Source organism: Cricetulus griseus, chromosome 10 (genome assembly GCF_003668045.3).
Source record: "Cricetulus griseus strain 17A/GY chromosome 10, alternate assembly CriGri-PICRH-1.0, whole genome shotgun sequence".
Taxonomy (NCBI): Eukaryota; Metazoa; Chordata; class Mammalia; order Rodentia; family Cricetidae; genus Cricetulus; species Cricetulus griseus.
This window is the reverse complement of record NC_048603.1, coordinates 10,586,495-10,609,763: the sequence shown is the minus strand read 5'-3', so window position 1 is coordinate 10,609,763 and position 23,269 is coordinate 10,586,495. Positions and strand designations below refer to the sequence as shown.

Genomic DNA, 23,269 nt, shown 5'->3' with positions numbered 1-23,269 from the left:
GGAGAGGTGTTGGGGAGGGGGTGACGCCTGTCGTATTGCCTGTTGCTTTCTTCTGACCCCTCTGACCAAGATTGCTGGGTTAGACCCATTGTGAATGACAGTTGGATGCTTCCTGAGTGACGTGGCACTGGGGACTCGTCTGTGCAGTACCTAGTCTGTGCAGTACCTAGTCTGTGCAGTACCTAGTCTGTGCAGTACCTAGTCTGTGCAGTACCTAAGCACTCCTGACTCACCACATTTTCTGTGGAGTGTACCCACACCCTATAATGCATTGATAGCTCCATGTTCTTTTTAAGGTCTGGGTATGATTTTATCATTGCATATATAATATCTGAGTTACAGTTTATAATTGCCAAAGTTATAATTCCTTAATTTTTTTAGAAAGTGTAGTTGGACACGAAAATCTACTTGTAGAATTCTTTTGTGTACACAAAAATCCCATCCCTGTCTGAGTAGGTGGTAAAAGTTACCACTTCCTTCCTTAGTTCAGTTTATGGTTTCTGTTGCTAACACCCTGTGCTTTTGCTTACTGCATCATGAGCTAAGTAGCTGGGGCTTCAATAACTTAGGAACATTCTCTCAATTCTACTGAAGAGTTGCTTATGCTGATTCAGTGTAGATGTGAGCTCTCTTACTATTAAGTACGAATTAAGTTTTCCATTTTGGCTTATTGGTTATAAAATGGGCAGACACATAATAAGATTTGCATTCTAACCATTTTGAAATCTACAGTTCATTGGTGTCAGGGTATTCCTGTTGTTGGGTACTCATCACTGACACCCATCTTGGCAACTTTCAACGTCTCCTCAAATCAGCACCGTACTTAACCAAGCCATAAGCTGTCACTCCTCCCTTCCCCTGGTTGTCACCCAGTGACCGTTCTGTATCAGATGTGCCACTTAGCACCGTGCTTGCGCCGTGCATCTATGTTACAGAGTGCGCTAGAATTTCCTCTCTTTAAAATTGTATTTATTTTTGAGATAAATATAATTACATCATTTCCCCCATTGCTTTCGGCCCTCCAAGCCTTCCCATGTACTCACTCCTTGTTCTCTTTCATAGTCATAACCACTCTTTCCATTAATTGTTGCTATATACAGACTGGGCAGGGTATACCTGTGTGCTTAGCTGTGTGTGTGTGTGGTGTGTGGTGTGTGGTGTGTGTGTGTGTGTGTGTGTGTGTGTGTGTGTGTGTGTGTGTAACAAAAATGTCCTTTGTCTTCAAGGCAAAGAGAATTAACATTTCTCTGTATGTGTGTGTCACATGTTATTGCCATCAGTGTCAGGGTATTCCCTGGTTGATGTAAAGAAAATTCATTAATATATTGTGTTTGTTATAAATCTTGCTGCAGTGAACAAATGTTGTACAAAAAGGAGTCCCTCCCTGGGTTCAGTTTTTTTTGAGGGGGAGGTAATTCCCATACACCAAAAGACTAATTGCTACATCACATCATAGCCGATTCCTTTTCTGAGACACCCCACCCACCACCCACCACCACCCCCACCTCCACAGTTGCAGTACATCATTCTAGTCTCTTCATAAAGGCTGGCTCCATGTGCCAGGCTGTATTTCCAGCACCTATAGGCAGAGGCAAGAAGACCCCCTTAGTGTTGAGACCAACCTTGTCCACACAGCAAGAGTCTGCTTCACAAAGCCTAAAAAAGATTAGTGTTGTTTTCAGACAAGATGGGGGCTCGCTGTCTGGGCAGGCAGACCTCGGTCCTCCTGCCTTCCAAACACATGCCCTACATCACTCAGCTTTCAGTTTTTAAACACACCGAACTTTCTTTGTATCATCCAACTTTAAAACCTAAGATTATAATCATTAGTCATTTAAGAAGCATTTACTCAAAGCCATGTCTGTAAAGGGTGAACTATTTCTTCTAAAGCATTTTTTTCTTTATTCAAAACACAATGAGCACTTATTAGGAACATTGTCAAATACAGGAAATTATAACACAATTTATAAAATTATCTGGAATTGATAACCAAGGATGATCAACTAGTGTTAACATTCTTACAAATCTTTGGAAGGCGCTTTTGTTTTGAGTGATCACGTATCTGTCTGTGCATACAGATTTTAATGTAAACTCAGGACTGTTCAATATGTAGTGCTGTTTCCTTCTTTACACCTAACATTTGTGTGTGTACGCTGTTGTGTTTTCGTTAGGGTTTTTTTCAAATGTAGTTGTTTTGGTCTTATAATTTGTTCAACCATTTACCTGTTGTTTTTAACACTTTGTATTGTTAAGACAATCACTCCCTTTGGTATAAGTAACATCGGTATGAAGATCTTTATATATGGCATTTGGCTTATATATTTTTTGAAATCTTTGAAAATGGTTAAAAAGTAATTTCTGTTCAATTAAGTAGTGTGGTAGACTATAGGCTATGAGAATTAATATATAGTAAATTATTGTAGCCAGATACCCAAAGGAGAAACTTAGTAGGTATTTTTAGACAGCTTTCTTAAGGTTGTACTATTGGACTTTTCTCTCTAATGAGATATTAGTTTTAAATGACCAGTTTTTAGTATCGATAGTGTGTAATGTGGAAATATTAAAGCTTTTTGAATTTTACTGCTTCATGAGATGAAGCATTGTAGTAAATATTAAACTGTAGGATACAATAATGGAAAGAATAAGAAGGGCGAATGCTCCTCCTCTTAACTAACGCAGGGCACATAGGTTGTGCACTTTTACAGTACTGTGTGGGTGGGGACACTTCTACAAGGGCCCTTTCCTCCAAGAGCTGCTGCTGAAACAGGCTAATTAATGTCCATGTTCTTGGACTTATTCTACCGTCAGACTCCAAGTAATTTATGTCTCTGATGGGAGGTAATTTAGACGTAATTAACTGTCCTAACATTGCTTTGCAGCAAGTAGAATATTATTAATTTCTCACACCTTTGTATGTATGTAACGACTAGAGATTTCATTTTAACATGAATAGCCATGTTAAAATAACCATTTAGAAATTTTGGATACTTATTTAGATGTGATTTGTAAAATATAACAGAATCTGCAGAACATTTAACATATGCAGTTCAGCATAGCTGTTATTAACAACTTACTGAAAACTATCTGAAATTTTTCATTTCCTCCTAATAGCCCTCGAAAAAATTTTAGTTCACTAACTTGGCTCTTTCATTTAATCTTGTTGTTTCAGTAACTATATTTTCCATGCCCCCCCCCAAAAAAAATAGAAGTTAGCTAAGTGAATATGCCTGAGCACCGGTAAAATGCGTTATTTTGTAATTAGGAACCACACTGTAAGGTCACTTCATCTAAGGCACTTGAGTTCGCTCTGTGACTTAATGGATCCTGTTTACACCTCCCTTCTTAGGCTCTTCACTTCTAAAGGATAAGAGAAGGCATCGATTACACAAATTCCTATGTCTCCGAGTTGGAAAACCAATGAGGAAAACATTTGTATCTCAAGCCAGCGCTACGATGCAACAGTATGCACAGAGAGATAAGAAGCATGAATACTGGTTTGCAGTGCCCCAAGAAAGGTAAAGCAACTGCTTTAAAACCTAGGTCTTCCTTAGCCAGCCAGTGGTGGTGCACGCATTCGGGAGGCAGAGGCAGGCGGATCTCTGTGAATTCAAGACCAGCCTGGTCTACAAGAGCTAGTTCCAGGACAGGCTCCAAAACCACAGAGAAACCCAGCCTCTAAAAACAAAACAAAACAAGCCAAAAAAACAAAACAAAAAAAACCATGTTTTCCTTCTAAGACTGGTTTATAGATCACACCAGAAGCAGAATACCTTAAAGCCTATGTCTCCTAATTACTGATCCAAACTAGGTAGGCATGGTGACATACACCCTTAATTCAGGAAGGCTGAGACAGGAGTTATAGGTTCAGGGCCATCCTGTGCAAGACTGAAATAAGTAAGTCAGCAAAGGCTAGTTTTAATCTATTTGAAATCAGCTGCTATCTGAATCTTTTTAGTTTATACCTTTAAAGTTTTAATATTTCGTTTATTTTAAAACATTGGAACGTGAATGATATTTTAACAGTAAAGTACTTGTACCTTAGACTGAAGATTCATGAATATATTAACATAGCCATCTTGAAGGAAAATAATGATGTATAGTTCCTTATTTAACTTTTTATCTTTAAATTTGTATTTTCTAGTACATTTTCATCCATAATCTTTTGAGGTGTTTTTTATCCTTAACATTGTTTACAGCAAATTACATGTACTTACTCAGTGGATTTCTCTGTATATACTGAAATCACATGGTTATTTTTAGCTCACTAGGACTGTTGACAAGGTAGCAAAGGACTCTTCTGTGTGGCGGGACACTAACAACCCAGCATGCTTCAGTTTTATGCACCCTAGCAGAAAGCAAGGGCACAGCAATGTCATGGTCCAGACAGCAGAGGAGCATTTTCAGTGACCGGGGGGGGGGGGGGGGGGGTGCTTTTCAGGATTGGCTTTCCTTTCCCAGTTTTAATTTTCCTTAATTGATGAGCTTAGTCTCATCAAAAACTCCTTCAGTTCTGTGTTTTCCAGTGAATTAGAAGCAACTGGATATACAAAAAAGACTTTTTATGTAGAATTATATATCAGCAGCCTTGATCAGCCTGAGAGTGTTTATACTTTAAAAAATGTCTTCCTAAAAAACTGAATGTATAGCTGGGTGTTGGTGGTACACACCTGTAGTCCCAGCATTCGGGAGGCAGAGGCAGGTGGATCTCTGAGTTTGAGGCCAGCCTGGTCTACAAAGCAAGTTCCAGGACAGGCTCCAAAGCCACAGAGAAACCCTGTCTTAAGAAAGAAAAACAAAAACAACAAACCCTGCATGTATTAAGTGGGTATTCTCTTATTTTTTAATTGGGGAAAAAGGCCTTCAGTGGAAGCAGAAGACAGGTTGTCTGTAATGAACCCTGGCCTTGCAGTCCTTACAGCTAATCAGGTGAGAGTAGGTGTTAGAATAGCTCCCTTGGAAACCCTGTGTAGCCTGCTTTGAATACTGTTACTTTCAAGGATCTAATGATAAACAACTTCTTCCCTCTGTGTGTTTCTTCTGTAAAATGGGAGTTTAGCAATGAAAATAGTTTGACTTGCATAGTTCACTACTTGAAAGAAACAGATGCAGTCGAATAAGTTAGTGATATTAAAGTGATTATAATGAAAAATGTAGCTATTTAGTTAAATTTAGCATAAAAAATTACTTTTTCTTATTATTCTTGGTTATTTCTTAAATTTTAGATGGAATAGAATGTTGTAGTTAATGTTGTTCTTAGTTCCAAACCTAAGTGTTGCAACCTTAACTGGGAAAAGGCTCTCCGCCCTCCCTAATGGAAACTTATACTACTCTACCATCTTATCACTGGCTAGAAATTTCATGGCAAACAGTAATTAAGATGTACCTTGGCTTTTATTAATATTAATACTACTGGAATTTGTAACATTATCGTAGACAGCAAACTTGCTAGAATTGTTGATGGTGACTATTTCCCCGGAAGGCAAAACTAAAGTGCCCTTTAGTGTGTCAGGTGTCACGTAGCCTATTATATCAAGAGAAGGTGCATAATTCCTAGAACTGTTGCTATTGGCTGTTCCATGTTTGCTGGGAGTTCTGTGATTCAGTTACCCATGCTAATTAAAACCAATAAATACATAGGTGTTTGACATTTAAACACATTTCTGGCAGAGGGCAGTAGCCAATACAGTTTACTACAGTTAGAAAATTGTAAACTGTTAGATCATCAGCCTCCTAAGTAGTGTTTACTGTGTGTTTGCTGCTGCAGCTCCAATGCTGGGTCTTGTTTTCTTCTCACTAGTGTCTTTAGGAAGGAAAGCTTACACTGCAGTTAGTGTGGGAAAAGCCTTCCAACGAAAGTCTTAGAGCAGCGGATTTTACAGCTTGACAAATGAAAGCCTAGTGTGCGGCCCTAATTAGTCTTAATAGTAAAAACCCAGAGCCAGATACCAGGGTAAAAGCTGAATGATCAGAGAAGTATAAAGGACCAGCTCTCCAGCATGTCAGTCTGAAAAGGGCCAAGCTCCTGTCTATGCCTGCCTTACAACTTCCTGTTTCCTGTCTATACAGAAAGATCTCCAGAATGACAGACCTCTATGGTGAACTAGTGCTAGCTCCACCCTCTGATCTTCAGGCAAGCTTTATTTGTCAGAACACAAACAAAATGTCCTAACAGTAGCCAGATAAGTTTTTAAAGACACTGTCTTCCTGATAGTGGACTTTATTGCTTAATAAAGTCTAGTGTATTTTGAATGTCTTCAACTTGTATCAAAACATTTTGACCAGTACCGTCCTTTAACTTTAGCTAATAGCAGATGGTACCGGGTTATACTATTGATAACCATTTGCTGTAACAGGACAGAGCACCTGTACGCCTTCTTCCTCCAGTGGAGTCCAGAGATATATGCAGAAGACACTGGTGAGCATTCCCGAGAGCCTGGCTTCATAGTAGTCAAAAAGATGGCGGAGGCAGAGACCAACGAAGATCCCACTGGGGACGACGCAGGCAGGGAATGGGAGGTAAGGCCGGTGAGACTGTCGTCCTTCCTGGGTGCTTCCTGTTTCTGTGAGCCTGTATACCCTCATGGTACGCCTTCCACTATAAGAACTCATTGCACAAAAGCAGTTTTGAAGGCCTGGTTCATAGCCCATGCACAGAGGTACTTGTTGGATGAATCTGAGTAGTAGCTTCATGCTCTTTGTCTTTACATTAAAATACTTGATTATTAACGATAAAGCAATTCTTAATATATTTTAGCATATTTAAAGGAAGATAACATCGCAAAGATGGAAATAATATTAACTTCTATTATATTGTCATAATTCCCTGCTTGATTTATCTGTATTTTTTTCTTCTACGTGAAAGAACATGCAGTTAGCACATTTAGGAAAGTTAGCTGTCATTTCCAAGTTTCTAATAATCATGGTCTTGACCTGAGTTTGGTGATACTAATGTAAGGGCAGTAAGTTGGTGCTAATTTTATATTTAAAAACAGTTTTTACGTGCTCAAATTTAATGAGTTTGTAAATAATGTTCAAATTAATATTGATAAGCTTTTAAAAAAACTCCCTGTAGCTAAAATAAATGTAACATTATGTCATTTTATATCCTTTATCTTGGGCTGTTGATAGGATAATAAGGTTTTTGTATTTTGCTATTTTTATCTTAATTAATCTTTTCTTGGTATTATTAGAAAACAGAGCAGATGCTAAAATGTGTTAATAAATAGAGTCAAATTTTATTATCCATTTGGTTAAAGTTTGTGCTTATCTGTTTAGTATGAATTTACTGTACACGTACTTAGCATGTATAATGGTTAAGGTATACATGGCTTGTCTTCTGTTAACGCTGTGGTCCTGGATTTTTGTCTAACATCATTGTGTGTTACATTCAACATCCATTTCTACTATATCATCAATATGATGAAGGAGAAGAAAAATAACATATTGTACATTTATTACAATATTTAAATTAAGAAGTATTAATCTTAATTTCAGCTTTATCTATAATAGCTCCAAATTAGTAATGACCCGAGTTACTATCAGCAGAGTAGATGGATAAATTTGCAGGTATTTATAAAATTTTATGTAACACACCAATAAAAACATACCTACTACATGGATGACTCTCGTAGATAATGGGTGGAATCCGAGGGGACGGTCTGAAGTCAAAAGAGCAAGAGTAGCTGAAGTCCATAGACTCACAGCAGAGAGGCAGGAAGGGAAGGAATGGAGGGCCCCTCCAAAGACGCGTGCGCGTTAACACAGCGACAGTTGGAAGTAGGTTACAATAGGAGGAAATAAGTTAGCAAAAGATGTTATGTAACTGGTGAGGACCCGATGGCAACCAGGCAGTGAAGAAGTTTCTGAATGGGGCGGTAAAATGGCGGATGGCAGTGTTTCCAATCAAGAACGAATTGAGACCCTTTCCCAGTTTTGTCTGGATCACTTAAGCTTGGAAATTGGAAATAGGAAACTGCTGACTCTTGTTTCTTCTTTTCATGTGGACGCCTGTGTTGTGTGCATGGGTGTGTGGATGTTGGCATGGGTGTGGACTATACTCTGCGTGCGAATGTGTCTGTGCAGAAGCCAAGGCTGACGTGGTGAATCTTCTGGGTTGCTCTTCTACTTCATTCTTTAAGGCAGCACCGTCAGTGCCGCCCAGAGTTCACACATGCTGCTTGTCTCCACAGCTAGCTCGCTCTGGGGAGCCCCATCATAATCTTTGAAGCCGAAATTACAGGCAGCTTGCACTGCCCCCTGGTCCCGGCATGGCTTCCGAGGCTCCAAGCTCCCAAATTTATTTATTTATTTATTTATTTATTTATTTATTTATTTATTTATTTAATTTTTCCAGTTGACACTTCAACCTGTGCCATCTCCCCATCCCCACCGCTGACTATTTTGACTTAAAGGAATGACTTCAGTTTCTGGGGGAAACACGGACGATCGTTTAATTTATGGTTTTAGATTTCTATACCTCCCAAAACAAAACAGAAAGTGGTGGGAAAAGTTGTTTGTAAACTTGCTGCACCTTCTTGAAACAGTGTTGCGTGGTCCAGGGCAGTAGCTTCCCCATGTTTGTGGCTGTGGAGGTCTCAGCTAGGGGTGATGCGACTTACGGACAGGAAGGAGTTTTAAGACTGAAGCCTATGCTTCCCCCTGTCGCCAGTTTTCTTTAGACTGCTGGGACAGCTTGTGTGCATGCTAACCCTTCTCAGCTCTCAAGTTATTTCATGAGGTTCTAAACTCGGAAGGAAGTTTGCTGCCATCATGTTTTCCCACTTTGCATCTTACACTCTTGTGTTGTAACATGAGAGATAGAAAGAGCAATGCTTTCTCTCTTAGGACAGGTCTCTTAGGAAGGTCCTTGTTTGTGCTTGATCTGTTCACCTTTGTTCCTTCTTCTGGGAACCATCAATAACAGAAAGCCCATTGGGCAGATGACAATAAGGTGGGAAGCCTGGCTTGTCTCTGTTTTAACCTTCTCCCAGAACAGAGCTATTGCCCTTAACTCCGGTGCTTAACCTTTTAGATTCTTTGCAGACCCTGTGTTATCTTCATCATTGTGCTTAGATGTGTTAAACAGCTGAAAGTCATGGCACCCAAAATTGCTACAGTGTGCGGTTTGAATGGGAAAACTGTAAGACATATGTAAAACAGCTTCATCTACAAAATACAGAGATTAAGTAACAGTCTTACGACTCAACAGAACAGGCAGGAATTTCAGAATTAGAACGATGAGGACAGCAGGAAGAAAGTACAGTATTAGAGATTTATGTGTGAGTGAGTTCCAGACAGCTAGCCAGCAGAACCCCTCCCCCACAGAAAATGGGGAGAGTTTAGCCATGTTTCAGCATCGAGGTCCCCTAATGATTGAGACACCAGAATAACTACTGTGTTCTGAAAGGGGATCAGAGATGTGGCATCCGTTCTGTTTACTGGTGTCAGAGGAGCGTGGTAGCAGTGCTCTTCTCCTTGCACTGTGTGGGCCCCAGGGACCAGCCATAGGCTGCAAGCACCTTTGCTAGAGGGAAAGGCCCTGCCGCCTTCTCTCCCTCGATCCTTGCCCAGCGTTGGTGAACTGGTGTTCCATTCAGTGTTCAGTTTCTCAGAGCCTGGTTCTTTCAAGCGTTGGATATTACTCAGTTTCTCAGTGGCTCAGAGCTCAGTCGTCCATCGAAGAATAATGTAACAGCATGTTGCCCACTTATAGCATAAGCCCCCGAAGGGCTACTCGAAATGTTTTGGTGTCTACCTTCTGCCTCTAGTTTTCAAGTTATCTGTATTGATTTTGATTATAACTTACAGGGTTCTCCAGTTGATTATATACGTGTAAATATTTAACCCAGTGTTAGCTTTCTGCACCATTAAGCTCAGTTGTCATTACTGGACTTTTTTCCCCCCGTTGTATAGACGCAGTTCCGTTTGCACAGCTGTCATTAAGTAGTCATCACCAGAGTCATTCATTAGATTTTTCCAAAGAAGAGCACCGGTGTAATATTGCTGCAGCTCCCTGTAAGAACCGTGCCAGAGGACGGCAGCTGTGTATTTAGTACGGCATCTGCTAAACAGCTGGGTAGTAAGTGATCTTACATGTAGTTTCCCAAGTACATTTCAGTATTGTCATTAAAGAACTATGTAATTGCAAATTAAAACTAAGTATATTAAAGTGCAACCAAAAATGTTTCCCAATCTCTTCGAAGCCTGGTTACCAAAATACACATTCAGTTGAAACTATCAAGAAAATAAAAGGAGGCTCTATGTCTGCAGTCAACACAAGGAGACCCAGGTTCTCCGGTGCGGCTCCTGAATGGGCAACAAACAGAACAGGCTCTGCTGTGCCTGATGTTTTGTTTATCTTGTTTCTCACAGCACCTACTTCATGTTTGAGAAAGATTGTCTAGTAGTTTGGCAAGTCTTTAAAATGTGCCCCCGAATGTTTTAGTATTGTTGATGGTTTGGTTTACGAGGAAGGACAATGACCACAGTGTGTTTCGTGTTTAAGGAGTGTGGTTGAGAGTAATGGGGAGAGGCGTGGCTGGAATACAGGAAGGAGATTATTACCCACAGGCGTGCTGGGTTCTGTGGGCACAGTCTTCTCTACTGGAAAAGTAGTGTGTATTTGAGGAGATGGCCTTGTGTGTTAGACATAGTGAGTTCATAGTAGAGAAAGTTTGTCTGAAAATTATAGCATAGCTAAAACTGAACTTCAAATAATTTTAATTTTATCTAAATTAAATGTAATTATAGTTCATATTTAATCTTTTAAAATAAGCTTCTGCTTTATTCCATATACTACTAATTAATGAAGGATTTCCTCTGTAGACACAGTAAATGTGTGTCTTTCAATAAATAAGCTAGAAAATGTTTTAAAGTGAGCTTATTATCTATGAATATTCTCATAAAAATTAAATTTTATAGGATTCTTAGCAATAAAGAACAAAAGTCTAACAAAAAAGAATTAGGAAAGAATTATGAGAAAGATAAACAAAACACCAGGCACAGCATAGCCTGTTCTGTTTGCTGCCCATTCAGGAGCCACACCTGAGAACCTGGATCTCCTTGTGGAACTAGATGAACAAACAGTCAAATGTTAATTGCAGTCACGTGTGTGGCTTGAGAAGCATTCTGGAAATTGTACACAGTGTGTTACTTGTAACCATGAGACTTTTAGTGTGTCTGCTAGTGCCATGGAAAGATGTGCTCTGTGTCTTTAAACTCTGAGCCCTTCCTTTCTTTGCACATTTGGGTGCAGTGCAGACAAACTTAAGCATGGGAAACACTTTCTTCCCTCCCCAGCTTTGCAGTCTCCACTCAGGACCATCTGTGCAATGGATGCTACTTAGTGATTAGCTCTTGGTTGTGTCAATCAAATCTTGGTTGCTAGCGAACTGTTTTGTCACAGTGGCAGGGCTCTGGAGCTGGGCATTTATCTTTGACAGAGGAAGAATGCTTTTGAAAACAGTGCTCCTGTGATTTGCTGAAGCTTCATGTGACCTGGGAAGGAAATGTCCCGTCTCTGGTATGGGAAAAAGGGGAGAAGACATGAGCCAGTTAATCATAAGTACACTCTGGTAAATCTTGATCAATTACTGCAGTTTCTCTGTCTGCCGGTGTGGCCTTAGTGCCATTATGCAAAGCTGTCTAGTACTTGAATGTATAAAGAGAGTATTTATAGAGTATAATCGTGTATCATTGCAGAAAACATTTTGAAGATATGGCTAAGAATTCTAAATATCCTTAAAAAGGGAATTAATGTCACTAGACTTTTGCTTTGTAAAAAATATGACTTTTTTTTATTCTCTTCAAAAGATAGATAACAAATCTTTATTACAGCCTTAATGTTTTCTTCATCTAAACTTTATCTTGTAGGAAAGGGTGTGGAATAGTTTTCCTTGTTTAAAAGAAGAGGGGAGAGTGAAAACTAAATTTTATTGACTAGATTCTGTTAGAACTTACTGGGAACTCTTGAGAAAAATGCTGTTAAATCTGTAGTCTAAGAGATGGTTTGTAAAGCTGTACAGAAAGTTTCCTTGAGCTCTCATAAATGGTAAGCATGTCACAAATGACAAAATCCCTTTAGTTGATGTTATTAATTATAATTTCAGGTTTTTAATTTTCTATTACATCAGCACTGGAGGGTTTATGCAGCACCTCAAAATATTAATTTTTAAATTCATGATCAGATTTATCAGATTAACTGCTTAGCTCCGCCTGCCTGTTTAGTTTTAAACCAAGAACAGTAAAGGTGTTCATAGTCTTTTAGTTACAATTTAAATAAGTACTTACCATTAGTTTTTAAAATGCATTAATCACAAAGTTAGGCAAATAGCAGATGTTTTGAACTCGATAGGTCAGCACGATGCCACACATCCCACACTACACACACCAAACCCTTCACACTTGTCAGAAGCTCTTCTGGTGCTCTTTCCTGTTCCTTACTGGTCATCAGCTTTACCTGTGTTTGTGCCAGAGACAGACGTGTAACACTTCACTGGAATGTCGTCACAGCGTGACGTGCAGCCATGAGATGAGGAAGCTGCGTGGGCTAAGGTGAAATCCGGTGGCACAGAATCAGCTCGCAGCTAACCGGCCTTCCCGTCCCAGTGTGTTGAGTGGAGGCTTTCTAGGTCGTGACCGTGTGACTGCCTGTGTATCAATCTTAGTTCCCAGCTTTCCTACTTGAAATGGGGAGACCTTGGGGTGTAGGACAGGGGAAGGGCTTGAGCAGAGTAGGTTTGTAACCCGGAGCCCCTGGGTTAGGCTCTCCTTATCAAGGCTCTTCTGTGTTGAAACTGAAAGCAAAACATGTTTCTTCTGAGCGAATAAACAGTTCTTCTCTGCTTGTTCGAAGCCCCCCCCCCAACTTTGACACTTCTGATCCATAGTTATACGGAGACACCTCAGTGATAAACTGATACAGTTGCTAAGAATGGGGCCCTGTGCTTCCGTCAGCACCGACAGTATTCCAAATACTGGTGTGTGTACTGTCAAATTTGATCTTACAGCTAGTCCATGTGCTAGTATGAGGTATTTTCATTTTATGGATGAGATCATTTAAGTCATACATATTAACCGGGCTGACAAGATGGCTTAGCGGGTGAAGATACTTGCTGTAAAACCTGGTGACCTGAGTGCAGTCTCCTGGAGCCATGTAGGGCAAGGAGAAGCCTGACTGCTGGAAATTGTCCTTTGACCTCCGCATGCGCACCCTGGCTCATACATATCCTCACATATGCCAAGTAAATAAATATTTAAAAAAAAACATTGATAATAATAGGTAGAAGATGCCTCAGACAAAAGGTGTGGAATGAAATTAACCCTTTGCAACTTAGCTTCCATGACAATCATGTCACCCAATTATGCTTGCCTTTCTTTTTATTTCTTTCACTTTTTAGCTTGAAGGGTGCTTTTGAAATTCATGCCGACATCTGGTTTGGAACTGTTCATGTATTTGACAGACACGTGTGCCAGTTCTTACTTTTTTTTTGTTTTTGTTTTTGTTTTTCGAGACAGGGTTTCTCTGTGTAGCTTTGGAGCCTATCCTGGCACTCGCTCTGGAGACCAAGCTGGCCTCGAACTCACAGAGATCCGCCTGCCTCTGCCTCTGCCTCCCGAGTGCTGGGATTAAAGGCGTGCGCCACCAACGCCCGGCCCAGTTCTTACCTTTTTTGGTGTCTCTCAGTAAGCTGTAATTTGCTGGGAAGGATTTGATAAAAGTTTAAGCTTAGTCCAGTTCATCTTCAGCATTAAAGTCATTATATACCAGCACTATCTTAGTATTTTTATTAGTAAGTTTTTTACTGTTTTGATTATTTTAGGGTGTCCTCATGTGAAAAAGACAGGCTTTCTTTACTTGGTGTTTTGTATGTAAAACTGTGGGGAATGCCGCTGAGGAATTTCTGACGTGTCTAAGAATTAGCTCACACACCGGCTTCCAGAGCAGCAGGACTGTAAATGTGAAATGGTCCTCACAGCCTGAGATGCCCGTACTAGCAATGGAGATAAGGGCGCAGCTAGCTCCGTGTCTTGAATGTTATTCTAAATGCCCAACATAAGTTGTCCTTTTTAATCTTCACACACCCCTTAGATATTAATCTCTTTTGTACATGAATCAGGGTCGTCTTACTGTGCCAGTTAAGTCCAGAGTGAGGCCTTCACTCTATGAATCCTGTCCACATCCCTGAGGTCTCTGCTCTTCCTGCTCTCGGTGTTCAGAATATAAAAGAGGGGAAGGTGGTTTTGAATATCGTTTTTATTTGGAAAAACCAGGAAATAGATTGAGGCTGCTCAAGTTCACAGAGCTATAAGAAGCTTCATGGAAAGTAGAGATCTGGTCTCAATGCCATTCTTCATGCTGCCTGCCTGGAGTAGTGACAAGAACTTTACTAAAAACCTTTTAACATATGCCTTACTGTCCCTAAAGCAACTTCCACTCTATGGACAGTCACAACTTAATTGAAGGGCCTCATCCATACAGGCACTGGACTTTAGTGTTTGTACTTGACTTAGTATTTCAAAAGTGTATCTTAGGTATATAAATTATAAGGCTTAAGGATAAAATGAAGATTCCATTCTTTTTTTTAAAAGATGTATTTATTATGTATATATCATTCCTCCTCATGCATCCCTGAAGGCCAGAAGAGGGCACCAGATCTCATAACGGATGGTTATGAGCCACCATGTGGGTGCTGGGAATTGAACTCAGGACCTCTGGAAGAGCAGAGCTATCTCTCCAGCCCAGATTCCATTCTTTATCCAACATTAAGATTATAATATCACTTTTACATTGTATTTGTTTATGTGGGATTTTTTCTGTCTTATGTTATCTTCCCCAAATTGATAAACCACCACCCTGAGTATGTTCTTATTCTATTGATTTTTTTTTATTTCATTTAATAGCACTTACTTTTATTTGTTTTTATGGGACAATTATGAATAAAATATTAAAAATATAATGCAGTGCCGGTCATTGGTTGTGTTATATATATCTCAGTAAGATAAAACAAAACTACCACATCAGAATTGTTCAAAACAAACAAACAGGAGGAAAATAGCCCAAGAGAAGGCACAAGAATCAGAGGCCCCCTCATTCACACACTCGGGAATCCCATAAAAAATGCTACCTTGGGAGCCTAAAAGGATACTCTTTCTGCCTCCTCTTCCACGGAGTTCCCTGACCCCTGAGGGGAGGGGTTTGGTGGAGACATCCCATTTCAGGCTTGAGTGTTCCAAGGTCTCTCACTCTGCATAATTGCTGGCTGTGGGGCTCTGTATTTGTTCCCACCTGCTGCAGGGGGCAGTTTCCCTGATGATGGTTGCAGAAAGCACTGAGCTAGGACTATAGCAGAAAGTCGTTACGAGTCATTTATTGCTCTTTAAAAACAACAACAAAGTAGTATTTGGTTTTCCCCTGCGTCCCCAGGTTCTCTAGTCTCAGTTCTTGTTGGGTGTCAAGTATGGGTTCCATCTGGTGGAGTAGGTCTTAAATCCAATCAGATACTGTTTGATTACTCCCACAGCCTTTGTGGTCACTGTTTCCCTAGCGTATCTTGCAGGCAGCGGGTTTAGTTTAGAAAAAAATTAAACATGAAGCATAGCTCTCATATAGTTTTTAAAGTCCCTGTACACAAGTTTCTCTACTATTTGCATGTCATTGGCGGGTACATTTCTAAAATCTAATGAACTAATATTGACACAGTACATGGGTATAATCAGAATTATACCCAAAGTGCATGGGTATAATCAGAGTTCATTTTTATACTGTATAATGTATGGGTATTTGCAAGTGAGTAATGATAGCACCCCAGTCCACTGGAAACTGCTGGGGAGAGAGATACTGACTCATTCTTCATTCCCTCTTGTAAGAAATGCTGGCAGCCGCTAACCTTCTTAGTCTTCAGTCATGTAGTGGAAACAATACAGTTGGGATTGCTAGCAATATGCATCTAAGACTGCTACAATGGCTATGCCAGTTTATATATTCACCGACTGTTTTTGTTGTGGTGTGTGTTGTGAGCATTTATCAAACAAATCGGTTGACATCCAGATGCTGTATGAACATGTCTTCAAGTCATGCAGGTAAATACCAGGGAGCCCAAATGGTGGGTTATGTGGTCAGAGTGTGTTTAGTTTCATGAGACAGGACCAGAGTGGCTGTAACATTTTAAATGGATCCTGTCAGTTGTTTGCGGTTTGTCCATTCTAACAAACACATAATGATATCCTACTGTTGGAGTTGAATTTTTCATTTAATTTCAATAATTTCATTTAATTTCAAGTTCTTTTTCAATTATATATGTCGGAGAAAGGACATCATTTGTGGCTTGACTTCATAGAAATTTTCATTTTGAATCGTACCTAGCTTGTCAATTTTCTGATCCATGATTATTCTTTTGGTATTCCATATTTAACTCTTGAAACCCTTGGCTACTCTGAGTTTTCCGTATATTGAAAGAATCTTACATTTTTGCCTTTTCCATTTGGGTTTTCAGTGAAAGACAAGGACTTTTTTCTCCTGTTCTGCCAGCCTGGTCTCTGGGTAGTGACCACCCTCTTTGCACTCTTGTCTTTCCTCCATTGCCAGAACCAGTTGCTGTATTTGTGTGTGTTTCTGTTCTGTTCCACGGATCTGTGTGCTGGTTGGCAGCCTCCTTCTCTTACTTACTGTAGCTTCATAGTAAGTCAGTGCCCCGGTGTTTGTCATTGTTCTTTTCAGCTGTTTGGGCTCTTCCCATAGAAACCTTTCAGATCACCTTTTGAATACTTTTTAGCTGCAGAATAACTTGGACTTAGAATTGGACTTGAAACAGTAGATGAAATGGGAAATGGTAGATCCCTGGGTAACATTGAGAGCAGCTTCCTATCCATGAACATAGAACGTCTCCATTTACTTAAACCTTTGTTTTCTTCATCAGGATTTCACACTCTTCTTCATGGTAGAGTTTCTGTGCACTCTGCTAGGTCTGTGCCTAAGTATTTCATGATGTGGAACTAAAATAAGTCATGTTAAGAAGGACTTGATTTTTGTATATTAACCTGGCGTAAGGGAAACACTGCTGCTCTTTATAAATTCCAGTGTTTTAGTTGATGTTAGATTTTCTTTATTCACAATCCAAAGCATTTTATTTAAAAAAAAAAAACAAAGACAGGTTTAATGTCTTCCATTTCATTGTTTTTGAGGACTTCAGTAAGCGTTGACCAGAAGTAAATGGGGGGGGGTCTACTTGCCTTCCTCCAGGTCTCAATACTGAAGAATCTCTTTGCTCCTGTTGTTTGCGATGCTGTGTTCTTTTTATAGATCCTTTATCAAATTGTCTCCTCTGTGCTTCTGGGTTGCAGATTGTTTCCATCACATGAGAATATTGGATTTTCTCTGTTGATACTTGATTTTCTCTGTTGATCACAAGATTTTTCTTTAGCCTCTGGAGAATATCAGTTGCTTTTCAAGTACTGAACCAGCCTTGTGCACCTGTAGTAAACTTCACTTGATCATAATGTAGATTGATTTGCGTTCATTATTTGATGGCACTGGCTAATGTGTTGTGAAATACGTGTGCATGTATTTTCATGAGAAATAATGTTCTGTGCTTTTCTTACCTTGTAATGTCTTTATTTGTTTTTCCATTAGGGCAATGCTGGCCTCACAGAATGAGTTAGTAAGTATCCCCTCCGCTTCTGTTTTCTACAAGACTGTGGAGCGTTGGCTCCAGTCCCCATTTCTATGTTGGGCCTTTGCTTGTCCACACATCCCTGTGGGCCTTCTGCCTTCCATTCTGGAAGGTTAAGCCTTGATTCCGTCTAATTCAGGGCTAGGTCTAAGCATGTGATCTGTTTCTTCTTGTATGACTTTGGTGGTTTATGTCTTTTTCGGAATTTATCTCCCGCTCTTTTCCATTATCTCAGGTTTTAATTAAATATCATTTCAGAGTTTTTACCTGTTAGCATTTCAGTTATATTCATTTTAACTTTTTCTAGTGCTTGTCCTTCTATTTGTAATACTTATTTTTAAGGTATAGTTTAAAGTAGGAATCCCTTCTTCTCTCTCCACTCTTTGGTATACGAAATTATCTGCTCTAACTCATCGTTTAACTTACTCACTTTTCTAAGGATGCTCTGTGCTCTGTCGGTTTTATCTTCCCTGCCAGTCTTCGAAGAAGGGCATGTGTTATTGGTATTAAGGTTCTATTGTTGTTGTTGTCATGCTTTTTATAGAATCCCAAGAATTTAGTTCTTTCAAAGTCTTGTTAATATCTTTATTTCCCTCCTAAGCAATGAAAAGAATCCCTGATACCTTGGTTGCCCATCATCCCATCTTCCCAGTTGTGGGCCATTCCTCTCAAGTCATTCTTGTATTATTTATTAAAACAATGCTTAGTGATCTTAGTTCGTTTTCCACCATATAGATCTCAGATCACTCTCCGGGCATTATTTCTTTCTTGTTGCCATTTGTCCTGTGAATTTCTTCTCTGAAGATTTGTTGATGGTTAATTCTGTCTCTCTGGAAATAAAATGTGCATTAAAAATAGAAAACTCTGTGCTGAACATATACAGATTTCTTTCTTGTTATTATCCCAAAATAATACAATGTATCAGCCCGTTGTTATCTGGCGTTCACATTGTGGTGGGTATTGGAAGGACATCCTGGGTGTTGTGTAGCATATGGGAGAGCTTGGATGTCTCGGGGACTTGAAGACCTGGGAGTTCAGGAATCCATTTTGACCCAGTTCCTCATGGATAGGTAGCTGAGAGGCACAACTGTTGGTTGTTTGTTTGGGGGTTTTCTTTTCTTTTTTTCATTTTTCTCATCTTGCAAAATCATTTTTCGTGGGCAAACAATTCTAGAGTGGCCTTTTGTTTTCTGCCATGTTGTGGTCCTCGTTAGATAATTTATTTATTCTGGGTTCATGTTTGATGACGGTAAGGGTCCACAGGACCTGAATGCAGAGGCTGTCTGTCACTCCTCACTCCCAAAGGATTTGCATCTGCTCTTCGACAGTTTGCCTCCACTTGGAGATTGGTCAATTTTCTTGCTGGTCATTTAATAACAAAACAACAACAATAAGCCTTGTCTTTCAAATATCCTAAAGTTTACTAGATGTATTATGTATATATTTCTTGCTCAGGGTGCAGATCTCAGCAGTACTTTTTTTTTTTTTTCTTTCTGAGACTTGAAGTCAGTCATATCTTACTAGTCTAGTCTGTGTGCTATACTCTACACTTTTTCAGCCTCTTGTTCTTAATAGTGCATCATGAGTAGTTTCGGGTATGTTCCCAGTTTGCTAAGTTACTTGTGATTATCTGCTTTTTTGACATAATTGATTGTTTCAAAGTTATACTTACTGTATAAAGCTCCCATTTAGTTAGTTTTTAGAAAGGCTTATTTTTAATCATCTCCTCAGTTTGCTTATTTTTAGGATTAAAAAGTTCACATGTAAGTTCTGTCTGAACTCTCACTGTCTAGAATTAATTAGGGCTGTGTGCTGGGTTACCATTTATTATGACCTTACGTTTGGTATGCCTCATCCATGAGAATCTTGAGGTCCTGAATTGAGCATGTTGTCTTTCTCAGACTGTTTCTTCTTGACGACTGTGCTATATGAATGGAATCATATAATCGTATTCTTGGGCTTTCTGCCTCCGTGGTTCAGACATGGTTGGTATGCACATAGAGCCTAGAAAGTCAGTGTCAAGCAGGACACCTCTGGTGCTCTGACACTAGCCCTTGGGGACAGCCACCGTGGCCTTCACAGATACCAGGTTTTAAAAATGATAACGGCCTGAGGAAATGCATTGAAAAGGCTAGTTGAAGTCAGAAATAATAGTGACTGGATGAACTTTATCAGTGAAACTGACCAGTTATTTAATATCATTGGGTATTTAATAAAAGACCATGCAAGGGGCTAGCAATACAGCTTAGCAGGTTAAAGCACTTGCCACCAACCCTGGTCTGTCCCTTGAACCCAGAGAGTGGAAGCAGAGAACTGACTAAACAGCATGTTTCTTTGATTTCAACATACATGCAGCAGCATGCAGGTACACATGTAAATGTCATGTTTGCATATATATATATATATAATATACATATAATATATATATATAATATACACACACATATATAATAAAACCTTTGGAAAAGAGTGTTTACTATTAACCCTCTTATTTCTTTGTGTCAAAATCCTAAGCTTCCCCAAACCCTATTAAGTCAATAAATCCACATTCAATTGTCAACCAAAAGTGAATCCAAAAGAGCCTTGAATGACTGTGTTTATACTCCTTGAGAGCCATGTTCTTGCTCTGAGAACACAGACATTAAGAGAGAACAGATTATGTAAATGGATGTTCTTTTTTCCTAATGTGGTACAAACAGAATTACCCCTTTTATGAAACTTATTATATTATCATTCCTAAAAGCTATTGCAACATTCATATTCCATAATTAAAAGACTTTAATTATTTTCTGCATTGTTGAGAAAATCTGAGTAATCTGTAAACATGATTATATAGTCACGTTTATTTAATTAATTTATTTATTGGTTGATTTTTTTTGAGGGGTGGTGAGCTGGGTCTCTCCATTATGAAGCCCTGGTGGCCTGGAACTTACTATGTAGACCAGGCTGACCTGGAACTCACGGAGATCATCTGCCTCTGCCTCTCCAGGTGTGGACGATTGAGTCAAGTCACTATTTCTGTGGTGTCCTACCTACCTTTTAATCCCAGTAGCAATGAGGAGGGCAGAGGAGGAGGATTGAGAGTGACCAACCTTAGGAGTCTCCTAAGGAACTAACTGTTAGAGGAGAACTGGCAAGCCACCTTGGTCCTTGGGTGATGTGGCCTGGTCTTGAGGATCACCTTGTCCTTGGGTGACATGCCTGACAGGTAAGGGCACCCAACTATAGAGCTTCTTCCTGAAGAACTAAATATGGACTGGTGAAAAGTTTAAAGGTGCTTTAAGTGAAACCAGCATTCAGGAAAGGAAGTAGCCCCCTCAAGAAGAGACAAGCCATGCCAAGTGGGGAAAGAACTGAGCTCTAGTCTAACGAGGCTCCATCTGTCCAGGCTTCTAGCTGACTTGGGCACAAAAACTGCATCTTTCCATGGTGAGGTGAGTCTTGGCCAGGAAAACTGCTTTGCCTCCGAGGCCAACTGAGGAAGCAATAGTAAGCTCTGGGTTAGCTGTGCAGCCAGCTCCATCCTAGGATGTTCTGTGTGGCCCCAAACTGAAAGTGTGTGCTTGCTAGAGGAGATGGCTAATTTAATTCATTATTGTGAGCTTCTGTTTTACCTTTTGCTATCCTTAGACCAGGAAGACGTAATTCCATTTATTCTCATCAGTTTATTGCTTAGCTTTCTTTGTGCTATTCTTTCGATTCATTTGTAACTGATAGTCACAAGTAGTTTGAGGGTTACCAGCTGCAGTGTTAACATTTGAAAGGTTCAAGCTGCCTCTTGGAGAAGCCTTCCTTCCCAATTCCCTAACTCCAGCCTACCCTGAGAGATTGGAACTTACATTTTCTTTGTTATTCTGAATTTACTCTGTTGGTCTTCCTATCAATTCTATTTTCTAAGTTGTGATTGCCTGTTTACTCTTTTTCTTTACTATAATTCCATGAACTATTACTGTGAAAGTAACAGTTTTCATTTGACAAAGTAGAATGGGGCTTCCTTTTTAATGAAGACAGTTTTACATTATAGTGAAAAACAAATTACATGCCTTCAGAAATATGCTCTCACATTTTTGTTAGCTGTAACAGTTCAAACTTATGTTTCCTTTTTTAATGTATTTATGTATACATTATGTATACATGGGTAGATAATACTTCTAATTTTACTACTTTTTTTTTCATTCAGAAAGTAGTAGCAAAAATGACATGTGGAGAATCTAGTTTGTTTGGGTGTCATCTTGGACAAAAATACTTCATTGTTCTAGAGAACCATTAAGCCAAGAAGAGACTGGGTTTTGTTTTCAATAATATTTTTATTATGTCTGAGATTTTCATACTGTATTTGATCATATCTCCCTCAGCTCTTCCCTGTTCACCCTCACCTCGAAATCCACTGAACTTTGCGTTTTCGTTGTTTTTGTTTGTGTCTTCTCCCAATCAAGTTTATTTGTATTGTCCCCTTACTCTTGGGAGTGGGGTCTGTCCTGCAGTGTGGTGGACCCAGCAAGGCTTATGTCATTGAAGAAAGCTGACTGTCTCTCTTCCAGCAGTTCTCAAATGCTGATGGCTCCCATGCTAAGGGTGAGACTCTGCCCACCGCACACTGCCCATATGCTGGACTTTTGCCTGGCTTGAGCTTGTGCAGGGCTTGCGCACTGTAGCATTCTGTGAGTTCGTATTTCATCTTCCCTCTGATGTCCAGAAAACATGGTTTCCTTGAAGTCATCTACCACTCAGGCCTTGTCTTCCCTGAGGATCCAGAAGCCATTGGGGGGTGGGGGGAGGTGTGATCAAGACATCCAGTGTCGAGAGGAACACTCTGGGGTCTCAATCTCAGCACACCGTGGTTCCTGGTGTAAGTCCCCATGTGTTAGGAGGAGACGCTGTCTACAGTGGGTGAGAGGAGCCCTTTGAGTGCCGTCTGTTTGGTAGACTGTCAGGTATATGAATGTGTTCTGATTCATGAGACCGGAACTGAGAGCAATTGTGTTACGTTCTCTGCTCTCTAGTCTGCTAGTGTTGTTTCTCTCTGCCCATCTAAAATGGAGATGTGTAGGTTTATTCTGCATGTACATGGATAACTATGGAAATAGATGGCTACAAAAACTCTTTTCTGCCTCTGAGGGCCCTTGAAGGACCAGAGAGACTGTAGGCTGGTGTTTGTTTCTGTGGTATAGGTAGGACATGATACTACTTCCCACTGGTCTTAGTGTTGTATCCAAACTATTTCAGTCCTCAAGGCATGGTGTTAGCCAGAGTGACCATGCTTTTAGATGGAAATTCTTGTTTCCCGTACTTGTGTGCTTTTAACTGTCAGTTGTGGGATACCGAACATAGATGGACGGTGTCATTTCTTTTAGGTTTAGTCTTCTGGATAATCTACTAACTTCTGTGCATAGATCATAAGTTCCCAAAAGCATAAAAAAATCAATGAAAGTCTTGATTCAGTGTCTACATGGGAAAATTTTTATCTCACTTTTAGCCTTTTTTTTTTTTTTAAAGAAGAAATACACTTCTATACTCATTTTCACTTTTTCTGTTTGTTAATTTACAGGCTTTTTGATAGCGTTCTGTATCTTCTCTCCCCATAGCATAACTATATATCA

At 39.7% G+C, this 23,269-nt stretch overlaps 1 protein-coding gene across 6 annotated transcripts in view; it reads left to right on the top strand.

Moving 5' to 3' along the window:
* The window catches only part of Oxr1 (oxidation resistance 1), a 146,910-nt gene that overhangs the window by 110,144 nt on the left and 13,497 nt on the right, over positions 1-23,269 (top strand). For 5 of the 6 annotated variants that reach the window (XM_027431454.2, XM_027431460.2, XM_027431458.2 and 2 more), the window contains 2 exons: positions 3,347-3,515; positions 6,354-6,516. In XM_027431454.2, the coding sequence (XP_027287255.2) occupies positions 3,347-3,515; positions 6,354-6,516 (332 nt within the window). Of the gene's footprint in view, positions 1-3,346; positions 3,516-6,353; positions 6,517-11,397; positions 11,574-23,269 lie in introns of those variants that run through there. The other variant, XM_027431463.2, reaches the window with a different exon arrangement.